The 14,780-nt window shown below is 36.7% G+C and overlaps 1 protein-coding gene across 10 annotated transcripts in view; it reads left to right on the top strand.

The window, feature by feature from the left end:
* NRG1 (neuregulin 1) overlaps positions 1-14,780 on the top strand; it is a 977,086-nt gene that overhangs the window by 824,807 nt on the left and 137,499 nt on the right. For 7 of the 10 annotated variants that reach the window (XM_074329678.1, XM_074329679.1, XM_074329677.1 and 4 more), the window contains exons 3-5: positions 229-350; positions 12,217-12,267; positions 14,709-14,759. In XM_074329678.1, coding sequence (XP_074185779.1) covers positions 229-350; positions 12,217-12,267; positions 14,709-14,759 — 224 coding nt within the window. The remainder of the gene's footprint in view (positions 1-228; positions 351-12,216; positions 12,268-14,708; positions 14,760-14,780) is intronic. The other 3 variants (XM_074329680.1, XM_074329686.1, XM_074329681.1) reach the window with 2 other exon arrangements.

The following is a 14,780-nucleotide window of genomic DNA, read 5'->3' as shown; positions in this document are numbered from 1 at the left end:
ATTCCCGATCTCTGATAAATATCCATGGTATCACTTAAGTACGATGTATCTCACTTTTCCTCGGTAAAATCATGCATTTATATACATATGTATTACTGTGTTTTAATGTGGTATGTGTAGAATGGGGGAGGGGGAGTTTGAGAAGTCTGAAACTACAGAGAAATATATTTTGATGATCATTGTATTTCTGTGAAATATACTTATACCACTTTGGTCCTGATCTTACAGGAAGTCAGAACTTGTCATTCACAAAGCATCACTGGCTGATTCGGGAGAATATATGTGCAAAGTGTTCAGCAAATCAGGAAATGACAGTGCCTCTGCCAATATCACCATTGTGGATTCAAATGGTAAGAGATACCCTACTACATTCCATTTATCAATCTATCAGGCATAATCAAGGCATTGGTAAGACTTACAATAGATTGGTGTGTTAAATCTCATTGTCAACAAATAAGAAAAGATGTATTTTAACTATCTCATGTGCCTTCCATAAAGCTCTTCACTCCAGGACGTAACATAGACCTGAAATATGCATCAATTTTTTAAAAAAGGATTTGAATAAGTTCACGAATGACAGAGACAGGGCAGGTTGCTAAGAGAAGTTATACTTCCCTTTAAGTTAATAGGGAAGGCAGTCACGTCTTTGGCTCTTTCCATAACAGAATGTGTATATATGTATGTATTTATTACACAATACATATACAGAATGTATGTGTTTTGTATATATTTACATACATGTGTATATTATATATGAATGTATATACATTGTGTATGTTTGTAAACAGTCTTGACTCATACTTGGCAAGTTTTATGTTCATATATGTAATTTTAATACATCCGGCTCTAGGTAGTAGAAAGTTAGACCTATCAGCTTTTTTGTAGGCCTAGTTATGCTGAAATAGGCATTTCCTGTGTATAGGCTTCAGCTTCTGCTTTTCTGAGAACAGTGCCCAAGGATGTCTGTTAAACAAGTGAATGACTTGGAGGTAGCATGTGTCACCTACCCTCTGACAACTTCTCTGAGTTATCTGAGGAAAGTAAAAGCATCACAGCTGGTGGCTGTCTGTTCATGACATCCCAATACTCCACAATTTAATGGAGTCGTCTGTAGAAGCTGATGATGACCTAGCAGTGAGCACCTATCTAAATCTCTTGAAATAATAAAACGCTATTTCAAAACCTTTGTTGCTTCTTTTTCTTTTAAAATATAGCACGTAACTACTGCCTTCACAAGCCTTGTCGTCTATGACAAAACCAAGCCTAATTGCACTGCTCCTAGGTATGAGGTGAGAAAGAGTGTCTACTGAAGAGACCTGATCTTTTAAAGTGATAAAGTAAAAATGCTAGGCCAACAAGAGAAGAATAAAAGTAACTTTAAGGGTTAACTCCATAGGAGACTGATGTAGTTTGTGTCAGTTGACTTAATAGGATAGGGAAAAGGGATTGAGAGAAAAATAAGGAATAGGCTTGAGAAAATCCAGGTTAATTTCTAGACTTCTCACGACTTTTCAACAAACTGCTCTATTACAGTGTAATCAAAGTTCATTATTTGCATTTTAACTACCTTCCTCCACAGAGAGCAAAGGACAACAGTGAAAAGTAGTTTCCATTACTATTTTTAGGAGCTGCATTTATAGTTTAAAATATAAAGGCATTTAAAATTTATATGAGTAAATATAACATCACTTTTTAGTCAGCACAAGTTAAGCAGATTTTTCTAATATTTTGCCCCATGTGCAGTTTTACAGGGTGCTGCTTGAAACACAAACTTATCAATTAATTTCAGTGCTTATTTTTTCCTTTCTATTATACCGTATTCAGTAGCTTGTTCTCAGTTTGTCAGTGGTTTGGTTCGATGTGTCCCCTCATGGTAAATATTACTGAATTACGATTGTGACATTTGGATTAGATTTGTGTAGCTATGCATACTATAAAGTCCCAGGAAAATGAAATTAGAGTAAGTGTCATGGTCTCACTGAATACTTACAGTAGTAGCATTATAGCGATTATTCCATGTTTTCTGATTGACAGGATTATACAGTGAATTATTTACCACTATATTATTCCTGGCAAAAACCCATAGAGTTTTTTTTTTATTAATTTGGGGGCAGCAAAAGTTTGGTAATATGGCTTTTCACATTTCTGTCATAGGAGAAACATCCAAATCATTTTTGCATATTAATTCATTCAAGAATTAGCTTCAAAAAAAAAAAAAAAAGAATTAGTTTCAAATTTGAATGTATACTTTTGACCAGTTATTGTGTAGAGAGATGGAAGTAGGGATGTTTTTGATAATGAATCTTACTTGATGAAAATAAAGAGAAGTTCAGGAATATTGTAAGAAAGTCATTCTTAAACAACTAACTGAAAAATTCTTTAGGGAGTGGGTTCTTATTAGATTATTTAAAGCATTTGAAGGAGAATGAAGAATTCAAATTACACTGCAAGGTGGTCTTGTTTTTATTTATTTATTTTTAAGATTTTTATTAAAATATAGCTAACACGCAATATTATATTAGTTTCAGGTATACAGCATAGTTATTCAACAGTACCCACATAGAACTATATTTAGTTATTACCATATAATTCATTATATCCCCTATGCTAAAGAAGTGGTCACTATGATAAGTCCGGCAACCATCTGACACCGTACCAAGCTATCACAATATTATTGACTATATTCCCTATGCTGTACATTATATCCCCAAGACTTGTTTTATACCTGGAACTTTGAACCTCTTATTCACCTTTTTTAATTTTTCAATTACAGTTGACATTCAGTATTATTTTATATTACTTTTAGGTGTACAGCATAGTGTTTAAATATTTATATAATTTACAAAGTGATCCCCCTGACTAGTACCCACCTGGCACTATACATAGTTATTACCATATTATTGATTATATTCCCTATGCTTTACTTTACATCCTCATGACTATTTTTTAGCTACCAATTTGTATTTCTTAATCCCTTCACCTTTTTCACCCTGCTCCCAAGCCCCCCTCTCATCTATCACCCTGATAGATCTAGTACCCATTTGACAGCATACATAGTTATTACAATATTATTGACTATATTCCTTATGCTGTACCCTACATCCCCATGACCACTGTGTAACAACCAATTTATACTTCTTGGTTTCTTCCCCTTTTTCACCCATACCCAAACCCACTTCCATCTGACAACCATCAAAATATTCTCTGTATCTATGAGTTTGTTCTGGGGTTTTTTGTTGTTCTTTAGATTACACTTATATGTGAAATCATACGACATTTGTCTTTCGCTGTCTGATTTACTACACCCAGCACAATACCCTCTAGTTCCATTAATGTTGTGGCAAATAGCAAGATTTCATTCGATTTTATGGTTGAGTAACATTCCATTGTATATATGTACTACCTCTTCTTTATCCATTCAGGGACACACAGGTTGCCTCCACATCATGGCCATTGTAAACAATACTACAATGAACATATGGATGAGCAGGCCACCTCAAAGTAGCATTTTGTATTTCTTCAGATAAATACCCAGAAGTGGGATTGCTAGATCCTTCTTTGTCTCTTGTTATAGCCTTTGTTTTAAAGTCTATTTTGTCTAGTGTAAGTATTGCTACCCCAGCTTGTTTCTTTGTCTGTTTCCATTTTCCATCCCTTTACTTTCAGTTTATGTGTGTGTCTTTCAATCTGAAGTGAGTCTCTTGTAGGCAACATATGCATATGTAAGGGTGTTGTTTTCTTATCCATTCAGCCACCCCATATTTTGATTGGATCATTCAGTCCATTTACATTAAAAGCAATTGTTGATGGGTATGTAGTTATTGCCATTTTATTATTCATATTTTAGATTTTTTTTTTTTTTCATCTTAAAGAAGTCCTTCTAAGATTCCTTGTAATAATGGTTTAGAGGTGATGAACTCCTTTAGCTTTTTCTTGTCTGGGAAGCTCTTTATCTCTCCTTTGATTCTAAATGTTAGCAAAGCTTCAACCCTTGGTTGTAGGTCCTTGCTTTTCATTACTTTGAATATTTCCTGCCAATCCCTTCTGGCCTGCAAAGTTTCTGTTGCAAACTCAGCTGACAATCTTATGGGAACTCCCTTAGGTAACTATCTTCTTTTCCCTTGATGCTTTTAAGGTTCTCTTTTTGTCTTTAACCTTTGGCATTTTAATTATGATGTGTCTTAGTGTGGGCCTCTTTCGGTTTATCTTGTTTCAGAATCTCTGCACTTCCTGGGGTTGTATACCTTTCACTTAGGGAAGTTTTCCTTCATTATTTCTTCAAATAGGTTTTCAATTCCTTGCTCTCTCTGGTAGCCCTGTAATACAAATTTACACTTGATGTGTCCCAGAGGCACCTTAAACTCGCCTCGTTTTTTTGGATTCTTTTTTCTTTCTGCTGTTCTGATTGGGTGTTTTCTGCTACCTTATCTTGTAAATTGCTGATTCCATCCTCTGCCTCATCTAATGTGCTGTTGCTTCCCTTCATTTCTGTTATTGTATTCTTTATTTCTGACTGGTTATTTTTTATGTTTTCTATCTCCATTTTTATGTTTCCTGTTTCTTTGTTGAAGTTCTTCCTGAGATCACTGAGCATCCTTATAACCAGTGTTTGGAACTCTGCATCTAGTAAATTTCTTGTTTCCATTTTGTTTAGTTCTTTTTCTAGAGCTTTATTGTATTCTTTTATTTGGGGCATGTTTCTTTGCCTCCCCATTTTGGCTGCGTCCCTGTGTTTATTTCTGTGTATTATGTAGGGCTACTATGTCTCCCAGTTTTAGTAGAGTGGCCTTATATAGTAGGTGTGCTGTGGGGCTCAGTGCAGTCTTCCTGGTCACCTGAGTCACACACTCTAGATGTGTCCCTTGTCTGGGTTCTGTGTGCCCTCCAATGGTAGTTGAGCCTTGGTTGCTCTTTGCATATCAGTGGGAAGTATTGACCCTTGGGCTCATTGGTTGATAGGACTGGCCATAACTACAGTAGAGGAATTGTGGTGCAGGGGCTGATCCTACAGAGCATGATCTGCCTCAGCAGGGCTCTGGTGCCTGCCCAGTCTGTCCCTGTGTCATCCTTGGAGGTGGCTGGGTGATGTTCTAGCTCATTTTGAAGATGGCCACTGGACGAGCCAGCCCCTGGCTGCAGAGGGGACCCACTGCAGGTCAAGTTCAGCTGTAGCTTGTGCCCAACCCAAGGCCATTTTGGCTGCCTCCCTATGTTTGTTTCTGTGTATTAGGTAGGGCTTCTATGTCTCCTGGTTTTAGTAGAGTGGCCTTATGTAGTAGGTGTGCTGTGGGGCTCAGTGCAGTCTTTCTGGTTACCTGAGTCACACACTCTAGATGTGTCCCTTGTCTGGGTCCCTAGTCTGGGTCCCTTGTCCTTTGTGGCAGAAGCCACAAAGCAATCTTCAGATGGCTCCCACCAGTGCCAAGCTTGGAATTTCCTTGTGAGTCTAAGCCAAGAACCAAGGACGGCTACTTCTAATGCCGGGCTTAGGGCTGCTCAGCCAGAGGTACAGGACATGCTCAAGCCAGATGCTACTTCTCTGGATTCCATGAACCTTTGAGCAACTTTGGGAAAGCATGCAGCCTGAACCAAGGCAGGTGATTTGTATGGAAAAATCCACTGGAAGCAGTTTGGGTGTGCCGGAAAGTTGGGTGAGGCACCATCTCAGGCATGGTCACCAGGGTGTGGCAAAAAATTGGTGTCAGCCAGTTTGATGGAGCCTCAGATATGGCAGCCAGATATGGCATACCCCTCTGCACACGGGAATAGGACATGGCTCAACAAGGAAACAATGGCTTCCACTAGCTCCTCCCTCCAGGAGAAAGCTGCCCCTCCAGCCTGCTTTATGAAGCCAGATAACCCAGTTTCCCTGTACCCTTACATTCCCCATACTTCCCTGTCTCCTCTCAAGCTACTGCCCCAGTGCTGGAGCTCAGCCAGTGATTCCATCAGTGAGTAAGTCCACACACAGTCCCTTTAAGAGGAGAACCTGGGACTCCAGCCCCAATCAGCCACTCAGCCACAATCTCCTCTGGTTTTCACAATCAGAAATTATGGGGACTTATCTTCCTGACATTGTAATCCTGGGCTGGGGAGCCTGGTGTGGTGCTGGGACCCCTTGCTCCTTTGGTGGGTAACTCTGCAGCCGAGATATCCCTTTCAATTTTTAATGGTCACATGCAGGTGTGGGACCAGCCTATTCCACGTCTCTGTCCTTCCTGCCAGTCTCAAGGTGGCTTCTTCTGTATGTCCTTAGTTGTAGGTCTTTGGTCCAGCAAGATTTCAGGTGATTCTCAATGATGGTTTTTTGTTGTTGTTGTTGTTGTTGTTTTGTAGTTTAATTGTAATTTTGATGTGGTCATGAAAGAAGGTAAGCACAGCAGTTACCTACTGTGCCGTCTTGACTGGAACTCCTATTTTCTTCTTAGAACATAAGGAAGAGTTCATCCTTATCCAACCCTCTCACAGTATTTAAAAAGAAATGGAGAGTTAGATTGTTTCCTAAGACAGACGCATTCATCAAAAGATATTAAGAGGAAAAAAGGGACACAAACCCAGGTGGCTTTTATTCCTGGTCCAGTATAGTTCACTCTGTACCTGACTATGTGTTTGCAAGTGTGTAAGGTAGATTCTTTGGTCTGTGAAGAATAAAACCTGAAGGAATGATGTGAGGCAGAAGGAGAGAGTGATTCCATGAAGAAGGACCAGGACTTCCTTGTAACTGGGCCTCAAGGAGATGAAATTGTACCCAAGGCATCTCTAAGAATTTAAGCAATAGGACTCTGTGGCTCTTCTCTGTTTCTACCTTTCTTATGCCTCAGATACGTCTTGACTCTTCTGCTATTTCTTTTGTCTTCCCACCTCTCCTGCTTTCAGCTATGCTTCTTCATAATTTCAAGCTTTGACCTGATTATTATTCCACTTGGTCATATTCTTCGTCATGGCTCTTTTGAAGGCATTCTATCATTTTTAACTCCTACTATCTGATTATTTCCTTAGTTCCCAAATTAAGTCCCCCATAGCAAGGATCTGATTGGTAGAGCTTATTACATCGGACCACACTAAAAGACCTAGAGAGCTTACAGCTCATCTGCCTTCTGGTAAGGTGCCCACCACAGGCTCCACCTGGAAGAGTAAAGCTGGAAGCAAGGCTGCCTAGAAACGTCTCTCTCTTCAGAGGCTGTGGGCAGGAAGTACTGCTCATCAGAGTCTGTGGCTTGGCAGGCACCGTAATTGACAAGGCCAGTGCACTGTGTGTTTTGGGTGACTCTTCTCACTACGTCTCAGGGGCTTACAGTTCAACTGAAAGGAAACTATATGCGTATAATCATTATGATCCTTCACCCTCTTCCACTGCTATCTATGAATTTGCTGTAGTTGGATCAAGGCTGGTTATCAACGAAGTCAGCTTGGGTCCTGAGCTCTGTGGGACTCAGATGCACATCTGAGTGTATTGTCACACTCAGATGTGTTGTCACATCTCTGTTTCTCTAGGAATCTGGGCAAAGGTTGCACAGAAACACTCTTTCAGAGAGAAAAAGAACACTCTACTGTGGTCATAAACGGCCGCATGGCTAACCCATAGCTTCCTAATGCATAGTTACTATTCACTTGGGCTGAAAGTGGAACTCTCCAGAATTTCTTTTTCTTTGGGGTCCTTGGGGAAAAAATCAAAGGCTTAAATGTAAGAACACATTATGAAAATATTGTGTAGAACACCCCTTGAGGTTTTAATTTATGTTTTCTACAAAATATCAATCATTTTGTTTGTTTTTGTGCTATCTTAGTCAACTCTCCCGTATTTTTCCAATAAGTACACAACTATGTGTTTCTATGTAGGTCACCTCGATGAAAGATCCTGGTATGTTGCTGTGAGCTAATTTTCCTAATTCCATGCTATGCAAAGGTGCCTTCTTTGTGCCAATATGTTTACAATATATTTTGGTACAAGATTCTAGGAGAGATGGCAGAGGTTAGGGGAAGACATGAGAGGGACACTGTTTTCTTTTTGTGCATTTTTTTTCCTCAGAAAAAAAGAATAGTGTAACAAAATGACCTTGCTTGTGACTCTGTTTAATCACACTAAGATAACTATTTATTAGAATAAAATTACTTTAGGTCATAAAATTATTCCACCCAATATTCAGAACTTCCTGCAATAAAACTCATTTGATAGATCTACTTAGATTAGCAACTAAATATACATGAAGTTATTAAAAAACAAAAACAAAAAACTAAGAAATTCCCCTTGGATAATTTTATGCTTGAGTGAAACAATGATCATATTTCCATTATTTACAAGCATTTATAAAATAATATACACATAACCAATTATTTTGTTAGGCTGTATTTTATAAATTTATATGTTTTCTGCCTTTCCATTGCCTTTTAATCCCTATCTTATTTGGAAAAAAGAATTTGTCATACAGTAGACAGATATAAATGTATGCAAGCTGCTAATTACTTCTGGGATTATGTAAGTCTAACAAAGTCCAGTTGAGTTTTCATATAAAGAAGGATCTCATGGGGAGTTATCATTACATGATGGATTACAAGTGGATTTCTTTTATGAATTTAAATATGGCAGTTTAAAAGACCACATACACTGTGCTTACAAAGCTCACACTATGTTTATTTTTATTTATATTTTATTGGCTTGGTTTTTATATAGGAATCCTTAATTTAGCAATTAATTCTTAGCTAAGAAGCCCCATGAAAACTCCTGGGCATAAGGCTATGGAAGACAATAATAGACATAGCTAGTTTTCAATTAATTAAGTACTGCTCCCTTTTAAAAGATTAATACAGGAGAATATACAACTAATCAATTATATCTTCTACTAGGTTTTCTTTTTTTAATCAGGAGAAAAATTATATGAGCAAGATTCAAGATCCCATAGGAGCAATTGGGCTCATAACAATAAAATAACTTTCATTTGTGATGAGCAGAAAAATATTATTGCTACAAAATTTGATTAATAAATCAATTGGTCCTTTAAAATATCTGCTTATATGGTAACAGACTTAGCCTCTCACCCTCTCCCAAGTTGACAACATTGTTGCAAATGCTGTGACATTGTTGAACAACCTATCCTTATACTGAAAAGCATAGAAAACATGTTTGATAATTTGTGTAGTAGTCTCGGTGTATGGTGCGTTATGTAGGATTCCCATGAAGGCTAATATAAATGGAATAGAGTTGTCTTTTCATTGCATAGTATCTGTCCTGTCTTTACACCATGTATTAATTTAAAAATGTCCCAGTTGCTTTAAAGTGATACTCATTATGAGCAAGAATTTAGATACTCAAAGATGTTCCTGAAGTCATCTTTACCAATGGTAATAAATAAGTGTGCTCATTTATTATCATTGGTAAAGCTTTAAAGCTTTAAAAAAATGACTTGATCAATTTTTTTTTTGTATGCACGATAAAGGACCTGTAAAATTTAGAATAACAGAGTCACATAATTGGATGTTTAAATACATACAGGCACATCATATGTATGTTTGTATATATGTATATGTGTTTTGCTGAATAGTTATATTTAGTATATTATGCTCATGGTGAGATCTCAAATAAGTCATACATAGAAAATGATTGAAAAATTGCTTTCTAGAAGGTGTTATTTTTTTAAACACTGCAGCTTTTTCTTGAGACCAGATTCAATTAATTAAAAAACCATTCAAACATTACAAATATACTAATGTTCCTTATGTTTACTTGCCTACTCAGCATAAGTTGCTCAGTTGTGTTCAATTCCTTAATGATTCTAAATCCTCATTATTTTGCACTAATGAAGGGGATGTCCTTTATAAATTAACAAATTTAATATACCAAATTACTGCAGGAAAGTATGTTTAAATAAACATCAAGGAGATTGCAGGACTTACTATTTTTTAAATCTATAATTTAAAATAAAATTATTTTCAATCACACAACAAAATATTATTTCCTAAATCTTCAGATTCTACACAAAACACAAGTAAAAATGCTTGCTGAGTGGTTTTAATAAAAAAGATTAACTTTTCTTATTAGCACGATTCTTTTAGTATAGAAGTACGTAACTTCTGAGCTTGTATTTCCCTCAAGGTAATTCAGAAGGTTTTTATTTGGAACTATAATCATTAAAGATATTTTTTAAAGTCTCCAACATAAATATCTAATTATAGGAAGGGAGGTTATTTTAAGTTGTCTCTGTATAGATGCATCTTTATAGTAACCTCCTGTTCTGGTATTTTTACGTAACATTCAATTAAAAAAGGAAATGTTATGGTTAACCTTTCCTCTAATATGAGATCTTTTATGCAGGAGATAGAAGAGCTCTGATTTTTTTTTCCCTTGGAAGGTCACAGTGACCAACTACTTAGTTTGTCAAAAATAAATGTGAAAGAGTCTTTATTCATGTTGGGATTGGGACCTTTGCCCAATCCTCGTGACTCTGAGTTTACTACTTCAGTCTGGCTGTCACAGCATTGATTGATCCTGAAGGACAGAATGAGGAAGCATCTCTCCGAATGTGAGCACTTGGCTTGGGAATGTGGATCTTCTAGGTGTTCAAAGGAAGGACAAATGCCAAGAATCTTGGGTTAAAAAAGTTTCTCTCAGATTAAATTTTCCCCAATGAAGAATAATTTCATTTCTTGCAGCCCAAATCAAGAGAGCTAATATTGCCATATTACCAACTCAGAATATCCTCTTTAATGTCTGCTGCTTGAGAAAATCCAAAGGTTGTCATATACCCTCACATACTGATTCCTTTTACTTTGTTCCATTTTTAATGGGGAAGAAACTGTGTAGGCAACTCTGATGGCTTGATAATAATCTCACACCTTGAATGGTTTATCCTCCTCCTAATGCTTGATCAGAGAGGACCTTCCTACTTAATTTACATGAGAAAGACACATTTGGTCTTACTAAAGGTACATTTCTGATCTTCATATATTTGTATTAAACCTCATGCTTGTTTTTCAGCATCCCTGCTGAATCTCACGTGCCAGTGTTTTTCCTTCCAATTATGCAACACCTTTTATCCCTTCTGAAGCCTCTGAAGTTGAAGAAATATTGTCACTTAAATTCATTCCTCTTACCTACTAGACCAGTGCTATCATGGAAACCCTAAGGGTCATCTCTATATTTAAAGATGATTACATTGATCATGTACATTTCTACCCCCCAGGATTAACAGGCTATTAATTGAAACATAAAATGATAGTAGTATATATGACCTGCTTAGGATTTTAGTAGGATCTGGTAACTTTTGTAAAATATATGTATATATATATATATAAAACAACAGATTCAACTTACTTCTTGGCTTGGTTAGTAAATAGTATGAAGTAGAATACTATTAAGTTATTTCACAATAATTATACACACAGTGAAGGTTAAATGGTATTCATCATTGCATTTCTACATCTTTCCAGGCTTAAAAAACTATGCCTTACTGAAAATATTACATCCTAGCAACTGAAACCCTTTTCTGAAGGACTGAATGGATACAGAATTAGTTAGACAATGTAAGCATTCTTTATTCCATCATAAAGGTGGTAAGAACGCAAGTCAAAGTTTGAACAAGACTATCACAATTCCCATGATAATGGTGTGTCCAGAAGGGTGCAGGTTTATTCTTCATTTCCTTGGGATCGCAGCTGTCAGCTTACTCCATGCCCTGCCCTGAGTAGCGATGCAGTGTCGATAATATGAAAAGGCACCCATCTTGATTACCATTGGCAATTGTATAGAGTTCAAAGCCAGAATTTGTTTTTCATCAATCTCAGCTAGAAACATTGCTTGCTCTTATTTTTGAACAGAAATGTAATTCTCCAAAGATCTACAATTTAAAAATTTTGATCACAGCTTTGATCATATAACTTTAATTTTCTTAGTTCTGCTATTTCTACCTTCCTTTCTGTGGTGGAGCCCACAGCCCCTTTGGCGTATTCTCCTTCACTGACCCCAGTGGGGGCAGTGAATTCTTCCTAATTATTCTAGTACAGCTCATCTCTTGGTCTTTGCTCAAGAAAGAAGAACTACTTATCTGGACTTTTTTTTTTGCATTTCTCGCTCTCTGTATGGATAAAGGCTGGGCTTTCAACATCCCTTTGCAATACTTCCTTCCTTTACACTCATTTTTAGGTTGAATGAAGGCAGGCTGTGGAACTGGTTCCTGGCCTGTTTATACATCACAATATCCTATAACGTTTTCTATTTTGCAGAGATCATCACGGGCATGCCAGCCTCAACTGAAACAGCATATGTGTCTTCAGGTAAGGAAAAGAAGCTCGTCAATTTGACTAACCAAGATGACAGACATAACTGCTGGCTGCTCCTACTAATCAGAACCCCTGATGCTTCCACATTTCAGCTGTTCTTGTTTTCTGCCCCAATGTTTCCCTCCAGTTCCTACTGCCTTTTTGGATTTTACTTAAAGGAGTACAATTCTTGATGTATGTCTGAACTTGGGCCTGAGAGGCAAGCATGAGAAAAAGAAATTACGTCTAGATACAATTTTGTGACATTAGACCAGTAAAGGAGATTACAAAATTTAGTTTTCAGATTTTTAAAGGTGCTCCTCTTGGCTGCCCGTGCTCTCTTTCATCCATCAGAGTTTATTCCTGGGTAATGTATCAATGTCTGATCTCTGACCTTTGGGCTCATGACGATCAGCTGTGGGTCACTAAACTTAAAAATAAAACATAAACAAAACACTGTTACAGGCCTGACTTTTTAAAATGCCACTTTTTTTTTGGTTTGTTTGTTTTTGTTTGCTTCTTACTTGCCTATAATATTTGCTGATAGCAATTATAGTCTGAGAAGATACTCACTACTTACAACCCAACTCCATTAATGCATGTATAACCGTAATTCATTGATTTCTCCACTAGCTGTGAATTTAACTAATTTAATCTTTTTTTTTTTAACTTTTTCTTATCCTCTGCAATTCTGTAGTTAACAGAACCTTAAAATACTTAAACATTAATCTTTAATTGGAAACAAGTTTCTGTAGACCTAGATTCAAAACTCACTTCAAAGGTATAACAGCTTGTTTTTTCCTTGATACTTGACAGTTTACAAAGATTTTTACATCTCATTTGATAACATAAGAGATTTGTAAAACAAGACATTATTTTTCTTCATTTTACAAATGAGAAAACTGAAATATTAGGAATGTTAAGCCATATAGCTCAGCTAGTGCAAGAGCAGATACTTCAAACTCAGTAATCTTTCCATTACCCTGTATTTCAAGTTTTGGATTAACTGATTTTCTTTTTCTTTTTCTTTTTCTTTTTATGACCTGTACCTTGTTGAACCTATAGCAGACCATATAATCTAAAACAGCACACTATAGCTTTCCATTTTGCCTTCAGCAGTTTTTCATCTTCCCTTCAAAGCTATTGTTCAAATCATAAAACTTAATTTGTCTATATCCTAGACTTCTTTGGCCATATTTAGGGCCATATTCATGTGTCATTACTAAGATGTAAGAATGTGCGTTGTAGGGTACAATGATCCTGGAGTCTGAGAGAATCTTAACTTTTCTGTATGAGAGAGAAAGAAAGAAACAGAGAGAGAGAGAGAGAGAGAGAGAGAGAGAGAGAGAGAGAGAGAGAGACAGAGAGACAGAGACAGAGACAGAGAGACAGAGAAAGAGAGAGACAGAGACAGACAGACAGAGAGACAGAGAGAGAGGGGAAGGAGGGAGAGAGAGAAAGGAGGGAGGGAGGGAGAGAGAGAGAGAGATAAAAAGAAAACCAAGACCAAAAAAGTATTGAGTTATCTGAATTGCTTCACCTTTCATTCAGGCATTTAATGTAGGTAGTTCATTATTAAACTCCAGTAGATGATGTTACAAACCTGAGCTTTTAAATTTATGTGATGCTTGTGTTGGGAATTTGGATTGTAACTATTATCTTCTGATATATGACTTGAATCTTTATAACTTTCTGGCTGCTGAATTTCAATCTTTCTTTGATATTAAGTTGTTCTTATTTCTTACTAATAAAAACCCTTAGGCCCCATGCTTTTTTAGTGCATGAGTTATGTTTCATGCTCTGTCTGTACTTAAATACTGGTTTCCTTCCATTATCCTTGCTACCTAAGAGAATCTTGCCACTGTACATACCCAATGATTGTATTATGTATTTATTTAGCATGTTTCATTCGATCCGAATGTAATTGCTGTAGTAGATTGTGCATGGACTTTATTTAGCACCGTGTCTGGTAAGATGTTTATGCAGACCAAGTTGCCTGAAAATATTCTCATTCTTCTATTTTTTTTCTTTGCACATGAAAGTTGACTTGTATTCTTTGAATATAGGGATCATTCTTTTTAGTTTTATGTTCCTTAGAATCAAAACCACACCTACCATAAGAGAAGGAATTATCTGTCTCACCTGTAGTGTGGATATGTTCAGAGTAGTATTTCTAGGAAGTGCATACAACAGTTGGTATGTGGGATATCTTGGCAGATGGAATGACTCCATTTTCATCACTTTCAAAAGTCTTTGAGTCTAGACTACAGAAATATTGCTTTGTGGTCTTTGTATAGTGCACATATCTTCCTTTGACTTTGAAATGCTTCAGCTTTTCTGTTGCACCGTATTCTGGTCCTCTTTTTCTAGATGATACTCAAGCCTGGCCAATTTCTAGTTTAAGAATACAAGTGGCATGACTCAATAAAGCCTCATTCCACTTTTATGTTTTATAGAGTCTCCCATTAGAATATCAGTAACAACCGAAGGAGCAAATACTTCTTCATGTAAGTATTTTTAAATATTCT

The sequence above is a fragment of the Rhinolophus sinicus genome, linkage group LG04 (assembly GCF_036562045.2).
Source record: "Rhinolophus sinicus isolate RSC01 linkage group LG04, ASM3656204v1, whole genome shotgun sequence".
In the NCBI taxonomy this organism is placed as follows: Eukaryota; Metazoa; Chordata; class Mammalia; order Chiroptera; family Rhinolophidae; genus Rhinolophus; species Rhinolophus sinicus.
This window is presented reverse-complemented; position numbering and strand designations above follow the sequence as displayed.